Source organism: Lactuca virosa, chromosome 6 (assembly GCF_052849685.1).
Source record: "Lactuca virosa cultivar CGN04683 chromosome 6, Lactuca_virosa_CGN04683_v6, whole genome shotgun sequence".
In the NCBI taxonomy this organism is placed as follows: domain Eukaryota; kingdom Viridiplantae; phylum Streptophyta; class Magnoliopsida; order Asterales; family Asteraceae; genus Lactuca; species Lactuca virosa.
The window spans coordinates 222275388-222292968 of record NC_136431.1 but is presented as its reverse complement, the minus strand read 5'-3'; the positions used below and the strand labels follow the sequence as shown (position 1 = coordinate 222292968).

Here is a 17581-nt window from a genome sequence, read left to right as displayed (position 1 = left end):
ACTCCTATATATATATATATATATATATATATATATATATATATATATATATATATATATATATATATATATATATATATATATATGGGAAAAGGGAATGTGTGGCTGTTAGGTAACTAATATTAGGCGTGGAACCTAAAAAACGTTGCCGTTTCTGTGTAATATTTGTTAAATCTCGTCTTTCTCTTGTACGACTATTTTTTCTTCGGGTTAGCATTCCCATATTTAACGTCTTTTTCCTTTCTTTATCTTCGTAATGTCTTGGGAGTATTGTACTCAATCTTCACACCGTTACTTTGCAAGTTGCATACCCAATACTAAATCGATTTACAAAGGTAGACTTACATTGCAAGTTGTTTAAGTTAATTTATATATATCCCCTCTTTGGAATCCTAATATAAGTTGATCCCATTTTAAGGATGTCGATTGTAGTTCTTTCTTTTCCCCCTTCTCCATTTCCATTTAATTTCTTAGTTTCTACCATCTTCGATTTCACATGTTTTTCATTACTATTATGATATGTAATTAGGTTTTCCTTTTTCTCACTATTAAATTTCAATTTGTTGTTAATTCCTTATAACACAGTGGGTAGCTATTAGGTATATCCTAATTACATCCCGTAAAAATAGATTTCTTCTAGATTTTATGTTAATTACATTTCATTGGGTTATTTGTATGTGATAACTGGATTTCTTTTGATGCATAGCAATGTTTTGAAGAAATGCCCCACTAATTAATTTTTGAATTTTAATTTGTCATCTTTAAACTAGTTATTTATAAATCTTAACTTTTAATGGAAATGAGGTCCTCCTTAATTAAAACCCTTCATTATTTGTTTGTCTTTTTTAAATTTCAGGTAATTAAGTCCTTGAGAATGCTTCCCTTTATAGTTACCACTGGTGGTATACATACACAATGATGGTAATGAATGCAGACAAACCCAACACTTCCTGCATTGGAACAGACGGAGTGTGAATTCAAATAATTAAGAGGTGTCGGAGATGCATGACTCTCTTCTTTATCTGATGGTACAAATGACTGTTTTTTATTTTGGAAAAGCCTTTCACATGGCATCAGCATCAAAGCAACAAAACAGCATGAAAGAAGGCTTGAAGTTGGTTTAAGGGCATCATAGTAGTAGCAACAATAGTTTATACTTTACTAAAAACTAGTAGCAATCATTAAACATTGAATATGTGCTTATGTGGTGATTAAAGTAGATATATTCTAGCTGATTTAATTTATTTATTTTTTGTAATTTTTTTAGTTCATATCTTCCTTGTACATATTGTTCAAGTTTTATGCAATTTATTTTGAAGTGAATGTGCATAATTTTAATTTTTTTCTTACCAGTGAATTTTACTATTCTTTATGTACTTGTAATTGCAATCACTTATGTTAGTGAGATGTCATATTATGCTAAATCAAAGGAAGATAGTTGTAATCCATAAACAGATCCTTGAAGAATTTTACCCAACTTACAATTGACATCAATTTGCTGGCTTATTTTATCCTTGTTGGGGACACATTTCTATTCCACATTTCATGAATGGAGGGTTGTTTAGGACTCTATAGTTTCTGTTTTTATGGTGCAGGAAGTCAATGAGGGATGTCTATACTAATTTTGAATGACTATCAAATCACAACATGGCTTAAATATGAAAGTTATTTTAAACACAAAACTCATCAACAACCAAAATCCAATATCCAAATTTCAGGTAAAAAAACACAACATATAAAAAATAGCAAGTTCATCATGAGGCTGATGAACTGACAACACCATAGCAGCTACATGTTACCATATCATTCGTTATCTTGTAAAGCTTCCTCTGCCTGATGAAAAAAACAGAGTCTGTAGTAAACTAATAGTTATGTTATTTAGGGAAATAGTAGCAAAAACAGATCAAATAGGTCTATGTGAAAAACACTTATTATCTGGTAAATTACATTGCATTTGCCAAATTACAAAATCTCTTAAAAGTGTCATAGGTATATCAAATTAATGGAACCAACTCTCTAAGACTTTGTAATTGTTAAGTCATGATTTTTTTTATATTGATCCATGTGGTACCTTTTGATGTTTTGCATGTCCTGTAATAAAAATACACTATGAATTAGCAATTCATTATAAAGCCTCAATGCATAAATAGATTCATAAAAGACATTATCCATAATAATAGAATTTTTTAGATTAAATAAACTGAATAAAAGTTAGTGGCGCACACTGGGAAACGATGCCCCAATAATGATTGCAATTCGACAATCAACAATTTAAAATTAGAAAAGACAAAAAATCAACAATATTTACATAAAGCAATTTGATTACATGGTTTGTTTAGTTTGTAGATTACATGAATGAATTATCATAATTGCAGATTGAAGTGATTGAGAACAAATATAATATGGATCGATTTTGGATTGCAACAATTGAGAACGACTACTATAGGAATATAGGATGTTGGTAAGATGAGAAACGATAAATGAATAAACGGAGAAGGGGAGAAGGCGTAAGGAACCGCCAAAATGGGGAAACAAATTTAATAGACTTTCCACTAGAACGACAGCGTATTAAAGGGTTCTACACCTAACACTACATACCCAACAACCACATATTCCCTTTTCCCTATATATATATATATATATATATATATATATATATATATATATATATATATATATATATATATATATAGGAGAGAGAGAGAGAGAGAGAGGTAGGTTCAAATGTTTTCTCACATCTATTGTGTGCTAGAATGCACCAATAGGAATTTAGTATTAATTATATGTATATTAAATGCTACCCATACTTATAACTCATTTTTATGGAAACTAATAAAATTCGTCATTAATGTCAACAATAATATTCTTTCAGAATGAATTCATATATAGAAGAATGAGAGTGTATTCCAGCAGAATGAGAGTGTATTCTAGTAGAATACACTCTCGTTCTTCATATTCCATGCAACTTTATTGTATTTTAAGTGAGTGAGTCCTGAAACAAAATACGAACTCATATATAAAAACCTAGATGCGAATTCATTCTGAAGGAATGTTATTGCTGACATTAATGACATATTTAATTAGTTTCCATAAAAAGAGAATTATAATTATAGATATCATTTAATATACATATGATTATGGAAATCATTTAATATCTTTTTTTATTTAATTAAATAATTATCTAATTACTAACTTCTTATTGGTGCATTCTAGCACACAATAAATGTAAGAAACAAAATAACCTAGCCCTATATATATATATATATATATATATATATATATATATATATATATAGTCAAGTCTAGTTGTATTTATGGTTGTAGTGGGTGTCAATGATTATGGTTGTAATGTTCGTTCGCATTTGGTGCGTCCACCATATGTTCGATGAAATGCACAGTAGCATGACTATGACTGGTATATGGTTTTGTAAATTCAATGGTGAGTAATAGAATGCATGCTAACTTCTAATTATTATTGGTATTGTTGCTACAGTGTACACATGTATTTATCTTGTCATATTTTACACAATGAGAAGTCGTAAAACATTCAATGCATTATGCAATGGAAAAAACAATCATGTGTACCGTAAGATTCTACATCTACACCAATTTCATAACATTAGAGGACGATGATATCATTGCAGATGACGAGCGACATCAATGACATTGCAGGAGATGACAAACACAAAATGATTATCAGTGTTAAACGAGATGAACTTCACCAAATAATTGAGAAACATTGGTTTCAAGTAATGTTTTAAAAACTTGCTTAATGATTGATTTCATGTTCAACTGGTTCGACCATCGGTTCAACCATCGGTCTACAAGTAATGTGTATTGACCTTGAGTTGTGTACACTCCGGATAACATCAATCGAGTTATTCATTTTCCTTTGGAAATGAACCATTTTTGAAATGGACTAAATGAAATCTAATTATTCAAGTCCAACAAACCTATTAAAATGGTTTTTTTACCGGTTCTATCACACCGCCTCAACCTGGTTTTTGAAGAAATTGTTCGGTTTAATCCAATCTAAAATGTAGCATTAAACAAGTCGATGTTGAACTGTTCTCATCTCCGGTTCCCGGTCCGGCCATCAGTTCAAACCGATTTTTAAAACACTAGTTTTAATGTGAAGAATCAAAATTGCAGAACAAATCACAAATGCCTAATTCTATCTTTTAACTATTTTTTTAAGAAACAAAAACAAAGTAATTCCATTTTCAATTTAATGGATGGTTTTGTTTTATATGGGATATGTGTATGAATAATCTACACTAATCAAGTATGACTACCATGGTTGTCAAAATCGCGATCTTATCATAGAATCGTACAATCCTAGGTATGAAAAACGAGTTGGATTGTGTATGGGGTAGGATCGGAAGTAAGATCGTAGGATCGTAGAATCGGGATCCAATCCGATCCACCCTCCCTCTATTTTTTTTGAAAAAAATTAAAAAAAAAACAAAAAAATATAAAAAAGCATAAAAAAAATTGAATTCAACACTTTACAACTTTTTACTTTATACCATTTTATTGTTTACCTTTTTTTTGCTGTGATTAATGCTTTGAAGTTTTCACAGGTTTCGAACGAAAAACTGAATATTTTAGCTATTTTTCATGTTTTGACCTTATAAGTTATAACCATGTTTTTTTGTTGGATCTTAGGATCTCGATGTAACGCCCCAAAAATAAGACCCAAAAAATTTCATTTTTAAATTAATAAAACGGTAATCCAAAATATGGTCATACAACCAATGTGGATCAAAGTGTATCACTACATCATAAAATATCAGAGCAAATCACAAAATGCGAAATGAGGTGGTGTGTGCTCTGCAATCATCCCGGGCTCTTCCTTTTCGAACCAGAAGTACCTGAAACATAAACTAAAAACCGTAAACACAAAGCTTAGTGAGTTCCCTCAAAATACCACATACCATACATAATAAACATATACTCGCCCCCCGCCCTTCATCGGGCCTCGCCCAATGAACATATAAACATATAAACATATAATCATACTAACACATACAATACAGTCATCGAGCCTCACCCGACATCGAGCTCCGCTCGGTATACATACCAACGCATAACACATGCAAGAGTCACGTAGACATCTAGCATCCTAACATAATAAACCATGGACCGACATTGGTGCCTTCGACTCGCTAAACACAGTGAGCAAACTCACCTCAAGCTGCTGAGTCACTCAGATAAATATCTGTCTGCTGGTCCGATAAAGTCCCCACGCCATCAATACTAATAACATCCAATTAATAACTGGATCCCAATCCATAACCATCAGTATAATCAATTGGGCCCATCATCAGGGTAAAAGACCATTTTACCCTTTATCTAACTTGACCCAAGACCAAGGCTCAATTCAATCTACTATGAAGGCCCAAATTCTATTTGGCAACCCAAGGCCGAAATATGCCCAATCTTCCAAATTGGGCCCAAACCCATCATGGGCCTAAAATCCAAAGAACCCAAGACACTAACCAAAAGCCCAAATCAGAAGTCTAATGGCCCAACAAGGCCCAAATGAAGAAAACCCAACCTATGGCCCAAACTGAGAACGCAAGCCCAAAAAGCCCATGTGATGAGTACGTGGGGCGTACTCAGCTTGTACGCTTAGCGGACACCCTCTGGGGCTAGTACGTGTAGCGTACCAGCTTGGTACGCCCGACGTACTCCCCAGTTGGCCACCCCACTCCATTAACCACTTAATCCATTGAGACTTCAAGCCAAACTCTCAGATCTGTTTCTATAAGACCACTTATCATGTAAAGTTGGCAACTTTACACACATGCATGGCTTAATGGGGCTCACAAGCTCAAAAAGAGCTTAACAAAGGTCTTAACACATGCATGGTTCAAGATACACCACAAAGCTTGCATTTTTATGAACTTGGGGACTAAAATGAGCTAAGATCTAATATCCATAGCCTACGGAGTAGATAAAATCTCTCCTTTAATACAAAGGACTCAAAAGATGCACAAATGTTCCAAGAACTAGATCTAACATAGAAGAACACAAAGGTGTAAGCTTTTTACCTTAAAAAGCTTGTAAATGATGAGCTAAACCCGAATCTTCAAGCTCAAGACACCTCTCCAAATGGTCCTCTTATTCTTCTCCGTCACAAACCACCAACAATCACTCTTTAAGCCTCAAAACTCATAAAAATACACTAGGGTTTTGTTTTCAGGACAAAGGAAGGTGGAGGTTGGCTAAACATGACCAAATGAGGCTATCATACGGTTTAAATAGGATGCAAACCCTAAAAATGAGGGTTTCACTCAGGCTCACGTACGCCATGCGTACTCCATGTACGCCTAACGTATGTGAATGGGATCCGCGATCAAGACCTCAGGCTAGTACGTTATGCGTACCACCTAGTACGCCCCACATACTAGCGTAAGGACCAAAATGCAAACCTTTTGATAAAGAGACTTACCAAACTTGAGTGTTACACCCGATCCCGATCTTATGATCACGATTTTGTAAACCAAAAAATGATCCTACATCTGATCCCGATCTTCACAACCTTGATGACTACATTTACACCTACTAGAACAAATGTTTTAAAAAATTAAAACACTTGGTTTAATTAAGTTTATAAATGAAAAACTAAAAATTGGAAATAATACTAAAACTTTGTGGTCTATAGCTTTTCTGGTTTTTGATATTCAAGATGAATGATTATATAAGATTACTCTGTGTTGCTTTTCGGTTTCGGATGTTGAAGATGAAAGAATGTTTACAACTTATTAAAATTGATTAAATTGATAATTAGGGTAAATAGAATATTTTGAAAGTTTATAAAGAGTATAAATGATATTTTAAACTTAAATTTATAAGAGGATATAATAGTCTATTGATAAAAGTAAGGATTTAAATCATTTTATTAAAAAAAAAGAGAATTGGTAAAATTTGATATTTTCACAGTTTAAAAAGAGTAAATGTGATATTTTTAAATTAGCTCGAACAAGTTTGATATTTTAATATTTAATAAGAATATATACCAAATTCACTCTTAATTCCTTGACTATTGTTCTTTGTGGCCGAAATCAATGGCATCTGCATGTTTTGTCGATTGTACATAATTCAAAATATTCATCATTGATTATTCTTTCTTTTTGGTTTGAACCCATAGTTGCATAAATCTAAAAACACATTTCAAGATTGTGGAAAAACATATGATGAAATCTTAGATTTCTATTTTAACTACCCGATACAAGTTAATTTCTTCCATGTTTTCTCCATGCTCCAAGTTAAGTTCTGGATAAGTGATCTTAATTCAAGAAACATAGGTTGCTATCATCATCTTGATCAATTCAAATATACTACTATTAAATGATATTTTTTTATCAAATACAAAACCTAAACAGGAGAAAATAAATATGAGACATATAAAGATTTTGAAGATATACCCGAGACAAATTTACCAAATCCTATAACAACACATATAAAGATTTTGAAGATATATCCCGAGACAAATTTACCAAATCAAATGGAGTATACGATCAAGAAAGACTGATAACATATGTAACATTTTTTTTCTTGCTGGAAAATAAAGAAAAGAAAAGAAATGCATAACGAATACCGGAATTTGAATTCAAGGCTGACTTTTCTTTTGATGAAGTTTGACTTTAAATCAATTACTTTTCTTGATTGAAACCTTTTACCATGGTCCATGATCGTTTTAGAAATAGGGAATGACAAAAATACACTTACTTTGATTAGTCAAACCTATGTTAACTGGGAATCTGACAAAGATTAAGACATTGGACCAAACTTGCAACAAAATAAAAAGTTTGGACCTACTAAAGCGACAATTTTCAACTAATAAGAGTCAAACAAAAGTTAAGTTTCATGTGTCATCTAAGTTTTGGTTATATGTTAACCCCGAATAAGAGGGTATATTCCCTTTAATAACATGTCATTTTGAGTTTACACCTTTGGAATAAAAATTAGTTTAAGGGCCTTTTAAAACAAAACACAAAACTTTGTTGCGTTTCTATGACAATAACCCTAATTTTTTATATAATATGGACGAGTAAGTTTTGGTTGTCGATCCATTATGGCCAATCCACAACTAGTAATTAAGTCTCTTATGATTTGTATCATACTCTTGTGAGATGGAGTGAACTAAGATGGAGTTTATGGTAGACGTTAGGGTGATAGTCATTGACAGGCCCGACCAATAGGACTTCATTCACTCTATTAGATTGAACAGGGTCCAACATTTTACAGGGCCCAATTTTTTTTTAAAACTCGGCCTTCGATATATCCACTAGCTAAGGAGTGAGCGAAACAAGGTGGACTCTAATCCCATCATCAAATCCGGAAGCACGTCATCAAATCATGAGTCAAGAAATCCGGTAACACATCGTTAAATCCGGTAACACATCGTGAGTAGAGAAATCAGGAGACGCATCATCAAATCGTGAGTACAGAAATTCGGAATCACATCATCAAATCGTGAGTACTCATCACCAAATCGTGATAGTGGTTATCGCAGAACTCTAATTTGGAGTGCATAAATAACAACTAGTGAAGTCTGTTCGCCACACCCACAAAGGCAGAGTTATCGTCTTACAGACATGGCAGGGCTGCAGCATGAGCCACCACGAGTTCCAGGAGGGAACAACCACACATCAGCTGTTGATCTTTCTTTTTTCAATTGTAAAGACTATGATCATCAAGATATGAACCAGGTCTGTCCCTTCCTACCTCCACCCTCGCATCCCAGCAAAACGTTAATTTGTTTCTTACAGACCTTAGAATAAAATTTCAAATCAATCAAATATGCATGTTTTATTTACTTTCCGTTTTCAAGATTGATATCATAGCGTTTATTTGCCCCTTATAATCAAACATGGATATTTTTTCTTTTTCTTTATACAATAAAAATTTGATTATTTTGAACATAACAATCTTCAGAAACGCTAAGATTGAGTATAATCCATTGAATGCCAACTAGGCATTCTAACTCATTCGGCCATTTCATTAAACTATGCATTTTATTGAATGACAATAAAGATAGTTGTCTGCCTAAAATAAAAACAGATGGAGAGTTAATTGGTTGATAATTGATAAAACAACCAATTTACCCATAATTTTTATGCAAAACTAATGCAACTACAGTTTTCTGCAACTAGCTCTTCAAAGAATATGTGCCCTCAAGAAATTATTTTACTACATGACAAGTAATAGGAGTTTTTATTTGATTTGCGAGTAAAGCCCTAACTGTTGATCACATATAGGTGATGAAGCTTGAAATATCGATAGCCATTCTAGTTTTTGTGATGGCTGGTTGTTTCTTTGGAGAAATGGGCCATGTCAGACCGGCGGCTGCTGATGTGTTAAAAGGAATGTTTATTCATAAACATAGTGGCGATGGCACCGTTGGCGATGCCATTGCACTATTTGGTGCACTTGTCATGCAGTATGATCCCAACTCCCAACACTTGTTTGTCGTATTAACGATTCTCTAAAATCTACTCTAGTTCTTCTTAACCTCAAGTTCACCCAATTTTAATAGGCATTATCTCTTTCTCCATTCGAGACATGTTCTTACTTGGAAGATACCAAATTCAGTCCGTGGCATCAATGTAAGTCTTTTAATGACATGCAGGCACTCAAAAGATTCAATTGAACTTTCTTGAAAATTTGTTACTTTTGCTTAAAAGAAAAACTCGAGTTCTTATATCTAATTATGTATAATATTTTGAATTACAAGATGCATGCAGATAGTTCCTGATTGATAGTGTTGTTGTTCTCTTTGTAGCATTCTTGATCAACATCTGAATGAATGATAGCTCTCTGGTACTGTTTGCTTGTTTGCTATGCCGAACACGTACCAACACACCAAGTCGCCATATTAGCAGCGACATATTGCTGCTAATGTGCCGCTACTATCCATCGCTAATGCCTATTTGTCGCTGCCATTGCATAAAGAGTGGAGCTCGACTTCTCCTGTAACATTTTTTTTTCAGGTTTGCTTTTGGACCCTTGAGTTTTGATTTGTTGCAAGAAGGGTCCCCGATGTCAAAATCCGTGACTTTTTGGTGTTGCTCGAGTACGCGGGTCGTACGCCTTGGTACACTGAGCGTACTATGTCCCGTGCCAGTATGCTACACGTACTCCGGTACGTCGGGCGTACATGGTTCATACCAAAACCCAAATAATTAGGGTTTGTGCACTATTTAAACACCATTATGGCCTCAAGAACTTTCCCTTTATCAACCTCCATCCCAAGATCGACCCTCTTTGCAAAACCTAGTTTATTTTGAGCATTTTGAGCTTTTTTGAATGATTATGTGCATCCATGGTTGTGAAGAAGGACCTTCAAGGGTAAGCTTTTCTCTCAAGACTTTGGATCCAACATCTCCTCTTTATTGTGCACCATTTGGAGGTATAAAACTCCAAACTTGGCTTATGTTTTTTTAGATCTTAGTTAAGCCTTGATTTTCTTCCTTTTTGTCCCAAATTCTAGGGCTTGGTGAGTATGAGGTACTCCTAAGCCTTCAAGGTGTCATTTCAGACGTTTTAAGGCATTTCAAGTCATAAAGATGCAAACTTGGACCTTGATTTGTCCCTATCCAAGAGTTAGGGTGTAGAAAAGGGTTAAGTATGCTAGGTTTTTAGTGTTGGGCTTCTTGTAGCCATGAAAGGCATAAAGTTTGCAACTTTATGGCCTTAGGGGTCTTAGTGGGTTCAGATCTAAGTTTTGGTCATAAGGTCTTAAGGCATTAAGACATTTTGCATTAGTTTGCATGAGGGGTGCGTACGCCGGGCGTAACTCCCTGTATGCTACGCGTACTGCATCCCAGTTGCGATCCCCCCACTTCAGCCAAGTATGATACGTGTACCAGTTGGTACGCCGAGCGTATGGCCCAGTCCAGCTTGGGGTGATTTTTGGGCCTTAATCGTTGGGCTGGACCATAAAAGTACTTGTTGTTGGGCCACTTCTGATGTTGGGCCCATATTGGACCTTAGATGATCCTTGGGGTTGGGCCTAGGATTTTATTGGGTCTAGGATTTTATTGGGCGTAAAAGACTACTTGGCCCTTTTTACCTTAGATATTAGGCAAGTATTGTAGGTTTTTAGTTTTGGGTTATGTCTTAATTATTAATTGGGACTCTATTGTTTAGTTAGCACGGAGATTTCTCCAGTCCAGCAACCCGAGCATTCATCTGGGTTTTTCAGCAGTTGATATGAGTTTCCTCACTAGATCCATAGGTTGAAGGCACTAAAGCCGACCCATTGTTTGTTGTGTAGAATTTTGGATGCCTTGTGATGATTATATGTGAAGAAGAAAGACAGTTTACACAGAATATGCATTGACTATCCAGAGTTGAATAAGCTAACGGTGAAGAACCATTACATACTTCCGATGATTGACGATTTGTTTGATCAGCTTCAGGGTGCCTCTTGGTTTTTCAAAATTGATTTACGATCAGGGTACCGCCAGATGAGGGCCAGAGACGAGGATGTGCAGAAGACATCCTTCAGGACTCGTTATGTTCATTACGAATTCGTGGTGATGCCATTCGGACTCACCAATGCACCAACAACGTTCACGGACCTCATGAACCGGGTCTACAGGCCGATGCTGGATCGGTCTGTGATTGTATGCATTGATGATATTCTGGTCTACTCTAAGACTAATGAGCAACACGAGCAGCATTTGTGAGAGGTGTTGGAGACCCTGAAGAGGGAGAGACTTTATGACAAATTCTCCAAATGCGAGTTCTGGTTGCGCGAGGTGCAGTTTCTGAGGCACATCGTCAACCAGAAGGAAATCTTGGTTGAACCGACCAAGATCGAGGCTGTGATGCGATGGGAGTTTCCGAGGACAGCATATGATATTCGGAGTTTCTTAGGTCTTGCAGGGTATTATCGGAGATTTATCCTGGTTTTCTCTAAGATTGTTGTGCCTTTGACCCGTTTGAAAAAGAAGAATGTGACCTTTCAGTGGGGGCCTGATCAATAGTTGGTTTTTGAGACTCTGAGGCAAAGATTGTGTGAGGCCCCGATTCTCGCACTCCCTGAGGGTTTGGATGATTTTGTGGTTTACTACGACGCCTCTATTTCGGGTTTGGGAGCTGTTCTTATGCAGAGGGGTCACGTGATTGCTTACGCTTCGAGGCAGCTGAAGCCTCATGAGGCGAACTACCCCTGTCACAACTAGCATCTGTGGGCTAGGAAATTCTGTCTACGGGTAATCCATTATTGATGTATCTTGTAACTTCAAGTTTAAGGTTATACATATTACTCATTCAAAAACAACTATTCAAATCAAAACTCACTCGTGAAGCCCAAAACCTAAATTGATACATTTCGTACACTCTACTTGGGGTTGTAACCCTAATTTCCCAGTTCAAACATTTATTGGGCCAGGAATCAATTATTGAGCCTAATGGGCCAATAAACCTACAACTTGCTTATTTTGGGCGAAGAATCCTTATTTGGGCCCTAAATGGACCCACATTCATTAAACTATAACATTTTGGGCCATAAGATTTTTTATGGGCCTTATTGGACCTAAAATGTCTCACTTTGCTTTCATGGGCCTTATTAGGCCGTAAACAACTTTCTTGAACTTTATTGGGTCGTAAACCCATTCTTTTTGTCATGTTGGGCCGTAAACTCATAGGTGGGCCCACATAGATCAAAAATTTATAATGGGCCAAAGCTATATCAAGCCCAAGTCCATATCCTCTCATCTTTCCTCTCATTCTCGGCCTATATCTATAAAAAAAAAAGAAAAATTTCATGGATGTAATTAGTTGACACCTCATTATTATCTATTGGTAATCCATGCAAATTACCTCACATATTTCCAAGACTAAACCCTTTAAACCTTCATGCAATAACCAAGATTAATCTTCTCTCTTTCTCTATTCTTAATCTCGGCCCACTCTCCATCCTCCACCCTTCATTAAAACTTCCACCACATAAAACAATTCTCTCTACACTCTCAATAAATTCCCACTTTTCCTCCAAGATTTCGTGTGTGCTAGTGTGTAAGTCCAAGGATACTTCATCAAAATCCATCCATTCATGGTAAGCTACTTCTCATCAAGGTGTTTAACTTCATGTTCATGATAAACTTACTTCTCTTAACCCCCCCCATTTCGTGATCCATGTTCCGTTCAAACCCCATAAGTTCGAGATCTACTCAAGGGAGCTTGCTAAGGCCGAAATCTCTCTCATTTCTTCACCAAAAACCAAATCCATCAACCCAAGGTGAGTTCATACCCCCTATTTTCGGTTTTTACTAAGTTTTGGTGGAGAATACAAGTTGCTTTGTGTAGATCTATGTGTTTAAGCATGATTATGTGTGTTTTTCCATGTTATATGTTGTGCTTATGTGTTGTAACTTCATAGATTTCGATAGATCTACTAAAATATAGTGATATTGGTAAACTAAAACCCTTTATGCAACTTATTATGAAGATGAAAGGATTAAAACATGTTAAGGATGTTGGAAACTAAGTAAAATCGTGTAGAGGGGCCAAAAATTGACAAAGTAAACAAAAAGTGAGGATCTTTTTGTCAACTCACGGTTTTAAGAGGACTAAAAGAGTTATTTTTAAATAAAAATGGGTCTTTATGATATTCATGGTTTTAAAAGGGTCAAAAGAGTAAATTTTCACAAAATGGGCCTCAAATTGGGTCTTCACGGTTTCATAGGCTAAACTTGTAAATCTTTGGCTTTTATGAATTAAATTGTCATTTTAAACAAATTTGAGCCAAAAAATGTAAATTTTCGGTTAATAGGGCTGAAAATGTAAATTTTATTAAACTTGGGCCGAAAAGATAAATTTATACACAATTGGGCCGAAAATGTCAACTTTCATAAAATTGGGGCCAAAAGTGTTATTTCTAACAAAGAGAGGGCTAGAAATGCTATTTTGTTTGAAACACGCCCTTAAATATAAACTTTTGGTCTTAAGGGACCTAAAGCGTCATTTGTACCAAAAATGTGCCTAAATTGTAAAGTTTCGGTCTAATGGGCCAAAAATGTCATTACAAAAGTGGGCTTTTATTGTCAATTTGGTAAATAATAGAACTAGAACAAACAATACACTAACAAATGGGTTAATTACATTATTTTCACTTCTAATGGGCCTGGAATATAATTTACATGTTAGTGGGCCTTAGTTGTCCTTTAACATGTTTATTGGGCTTGGAATATAATTTACATGTTTAGTGGGCCTTAGTTGTCCTTTTACATGTTTATTGGGCCTGTAATATAATTTACATGTTTATTGGGCCTGAAATATAATTTACATGTTTAGTGGACCTTAGTTGTCATTTTACATGTTTGTTGGGCCTGGAAAATACATTACATGTTAATTGGGCTTTCGTGGTCCATCTACATGCTTGTTGGCTTCACACATTCATGTACATACTCGTTGGGCCTTGAAAACTAAAAACATACATGGAAACAATATATACTGTGCAATTCAACATTCGCGTAAATTCAGTTAAGGCTCTTGTGAGACATTTCATTTGTTCGCACCTATCTAGTGTACAACCGTAGCCTGTAGTTATAACCAGAGTCTCCTGGAGGGAGAGCGAGAGTTTGTGTATAGATCTATACGGGGTTGACACCCCACACCTGAGCTGTTCGCTACAGTTAGACTAGGCCAGTCTAGGGTGACAAACCTTACCTTAAACAAGTCCGCGTCTGAAAAATGTCATGACAGGCAGATCAGTCATTATTAAGTATGGTTATAACGACTCACATAGAAAATAACTCCATTATAAATTTACGGAATACACATACCACTTTGATGATACAAAAACATACATACACTGATACTCAGTTTTAGGGTTTTAAGACCACAACACTTTTACAAACAGAAAATATCGGATTTTCTGGGAAAACTTACATTATACATTACCTTCTACTTACAACAGAAAACATAGAATTTTCTGGAATACTCTCTTTATACATTTTCAAAACAGAAAACACACATGCTTTAATACAAGATTTGATACAAAACGTTTAAACCATTTAATTCTTTTTAGAAAATATCGGATTTTCTGGTGTTTACAAAGTGCTACAAAACTTTCATACAAATATACTTATGAAATCACCAACATTATATATGTTGACCATTTTCAAAATAACTTGTATTCTCAGGAAATCGATAAGCAGGTTGGCTTTCCAGAACTCATGGATTTTGATGTATTTTTACTATCACCATACACTTATATTTCGAGTATGTAACTTTTGTAAACAATTACAACGATGTAAACCCAGTACTGTTGTATTATTGTACGTGTGATGATGATGTTTGCCTTGTTTCAATTATATCCACTGTGATGATATTACAACATGAAGTCATCCAACCCCCGGACGTTTCAGCTGTTTCTCTGGTTCGGGGGTGTGAGAACCCCACACATGATTTGGAATTGGGGGCCGTAGTTTTTTCCCTCAAGATCTGGAGACACTATCTGTATGGGGTCCGGTGTACTATCTACACAGACCACAAGAGTTTGGGGTATTTGATGGACCAGCCGATTCTGAATATGTGGCAGCGAAGATGGCTGATTGTGGTAAATGATTACGATTGTGAGATCCTGTACCACCTTGGGAAGGCCAATGTGGTGGCCGATGCTTTGAGCCGCAATGCGGCGAGTTCTTTTATCAGAGATGTTTGCTTGAGGATGGTTGTCACCTCGTCTTTGTTGGATTTGATAAAGGAAGCTCATGTTTAGGGTTTGAAAAAGGAGAATTGGAAGGCCGAGCGGATCAGGGGACATATTCCGTTGTTTTTCAGGGACAACCGAGGATTGTTGACTCAATGCGGTAGAGTTTGGGTCTCAGAATCAGGTGGGGTGAGGCAGACGGTTCTAGAGGAGGCGCATAAGTCAAAGCTTTCTATCCATCCAGGGGCTACGAAGATGTACATGGATTTAAGGTTGAGTTATTGGCGACCCTATATGAAGAGGGAGATAGTTTCGTTTGTTGAGCGATGCTTGACTTGCAGGAAAGTCAAGGTCGAGCATTAGAGACACCACAACAAGATGCAACCTTTACCCATTCCTATGTGGAAGTGGGAGGAGATCACAATGGATTTGTGACATCCCCATTTTCACGACCAGAAAATACCGATTTTTGTTTATGCTTTATAAAAATGAGAGTACCTCTTTTAATAAAAACGTTGCGAAATTTGTTCCCAGAAAAACATGATAAATACGTTATCAAAGTATTTCCGAAGAAATGTATTTTTATTCATTTTAAACATTTGGGATGTCATCGTCAATACAGAAACATAAGCATAAACAGAACTTACATTCATTTACACTAGTGACCTACATCTCTTTTAAATCCCTCAGTGTAAAGTAGCTTCATATCGAAACCTGTGATTCAAATAAACTGAGTGGGTCAGGTTGGGAAACCTGGTGACTACATAGGGTTTTTAACCCACAATCATATAATTATTATGTTTAAACATCAAACAATCAACCCAATTACCCATCCCCATTATCTTCTTTACTCTTAAGGATCTACCCTAAGAATCAACTATTCCTCGTTCATTCATTCATAAGGATTATCCTAAAGAATAGGCACACAATCCATCGTTGCTAATGGCACATCTGTCAAGCACAACTGCTAATATTATCACTTAGGCACATTTCCCAGAATTGTGACATTCTTTATGGGGTGCATCTGCCGGTATAGTACTTTAGGCGCATCTGTCGGGGTTATGAGGTTCTCTATTAGGCGCTTCTGCCGGTAGAGTCCTTTAGGCGCATCTGCCAGGCTTATCTCGTTTGTTAACAGTATCATTTTCGAGAGTCCACTCGCAATACATGTCAATGGGTTTATAGAGTACAGCTGGTGAGCACATAGTTCAAAACACCTACAGGTTGCGAGCCTGCTAGTGTCCACTGGACTGTATAGAATAGTCCGTGGTTGTCATCCATACTCTACTGAATGACGGGGCCAACACATGGGTAAAAGGCTTCTCTCATGGTTTACCTCTCACCCTTATCTCATGATCTATATCACCTCTCATCATTTTGTTTTTATCACACAACAACTATTTCATCTACACATGTTTTACCTAACACATTTTATAGATATAAAACACATATACAGTTTAAATCATTTAAAACATGTATAAAAATCTTTCACCCAACACATGCGGAAAGTATACAGACAATATGAACATATAACACGTAATTTATATTAAATACTTCATATCTATGTGTAAGATGAAAGGGACTATGCACTCACTTGATAAGGTGGTGACTCGGTACTCGGACGACACTTCGTTATCTCAAAACAATTTTCTCTTGACAAAACCTAGTATCAATACCACTAGGGTTTAGTCTAATATTTACCGAGACTAATTAATAGTATAACCATTATTACTATTATATAAGCGTTAAGCAACACTCTTATATAACTCATAATAATAGCCAAAATAATTATTTTAAGGTCCTAATAATGTTACTATATTGAAACATAAGTTATACTAAAGATAGGGTAGGCGTAGCTCACTTACATCGGGTTTTTCTCAAAACCGAGCTCCGCCGAAGCAAAGTTTC

The 17581-nt window shown here is 35.7% G+C and overlaps 1 protein-coding gene across 6 annotated transcripts; it reads left to right on the top strand.

Moving 5' to 3' along the window:
• Positions 1-8317: 8317 nt before the first annotated feature.
• On the top strand, positions 8318-16488 carry LOC145120723 (metal transporter Nramp7.2-like). 6 transcript variants are annotated; one of them, XR_013714326.1, is made up of 6 exons: positions 8318-8720; positions 9270-9451; positions 9548-9617; positions 9794-10001; positions 10346-10420; positions 15165-16488. XR_013714326.1 is itself a non-coding variant. In XM_079056526.1 (5 exons), exons 1-4 carry the CDS (start codon positions 8607-8609, stop codon positions 9800-9802), a joined length of 375 nt encoding a protein of 124 aa, XP_078912652.1. In that variant the 5' UTR covers positions 8318-8606; the 3' UTR covers positions 9803-10001; positions 10346-16488. The 6 variants fall into 6 exon arrangements, 2 of the variants coding, with proteins under 2 accessions (XP_078912652.1, XP_078912651.1); XR_013714325.1 differs by having other exon boundaries at positions 10346-13075; positions 13179-16488; XR_013714324.1 differs by having other exon boundaries at positions 10346-13258.
• Positions 16489-17581: the final 1093 nt, after the last annotated feature.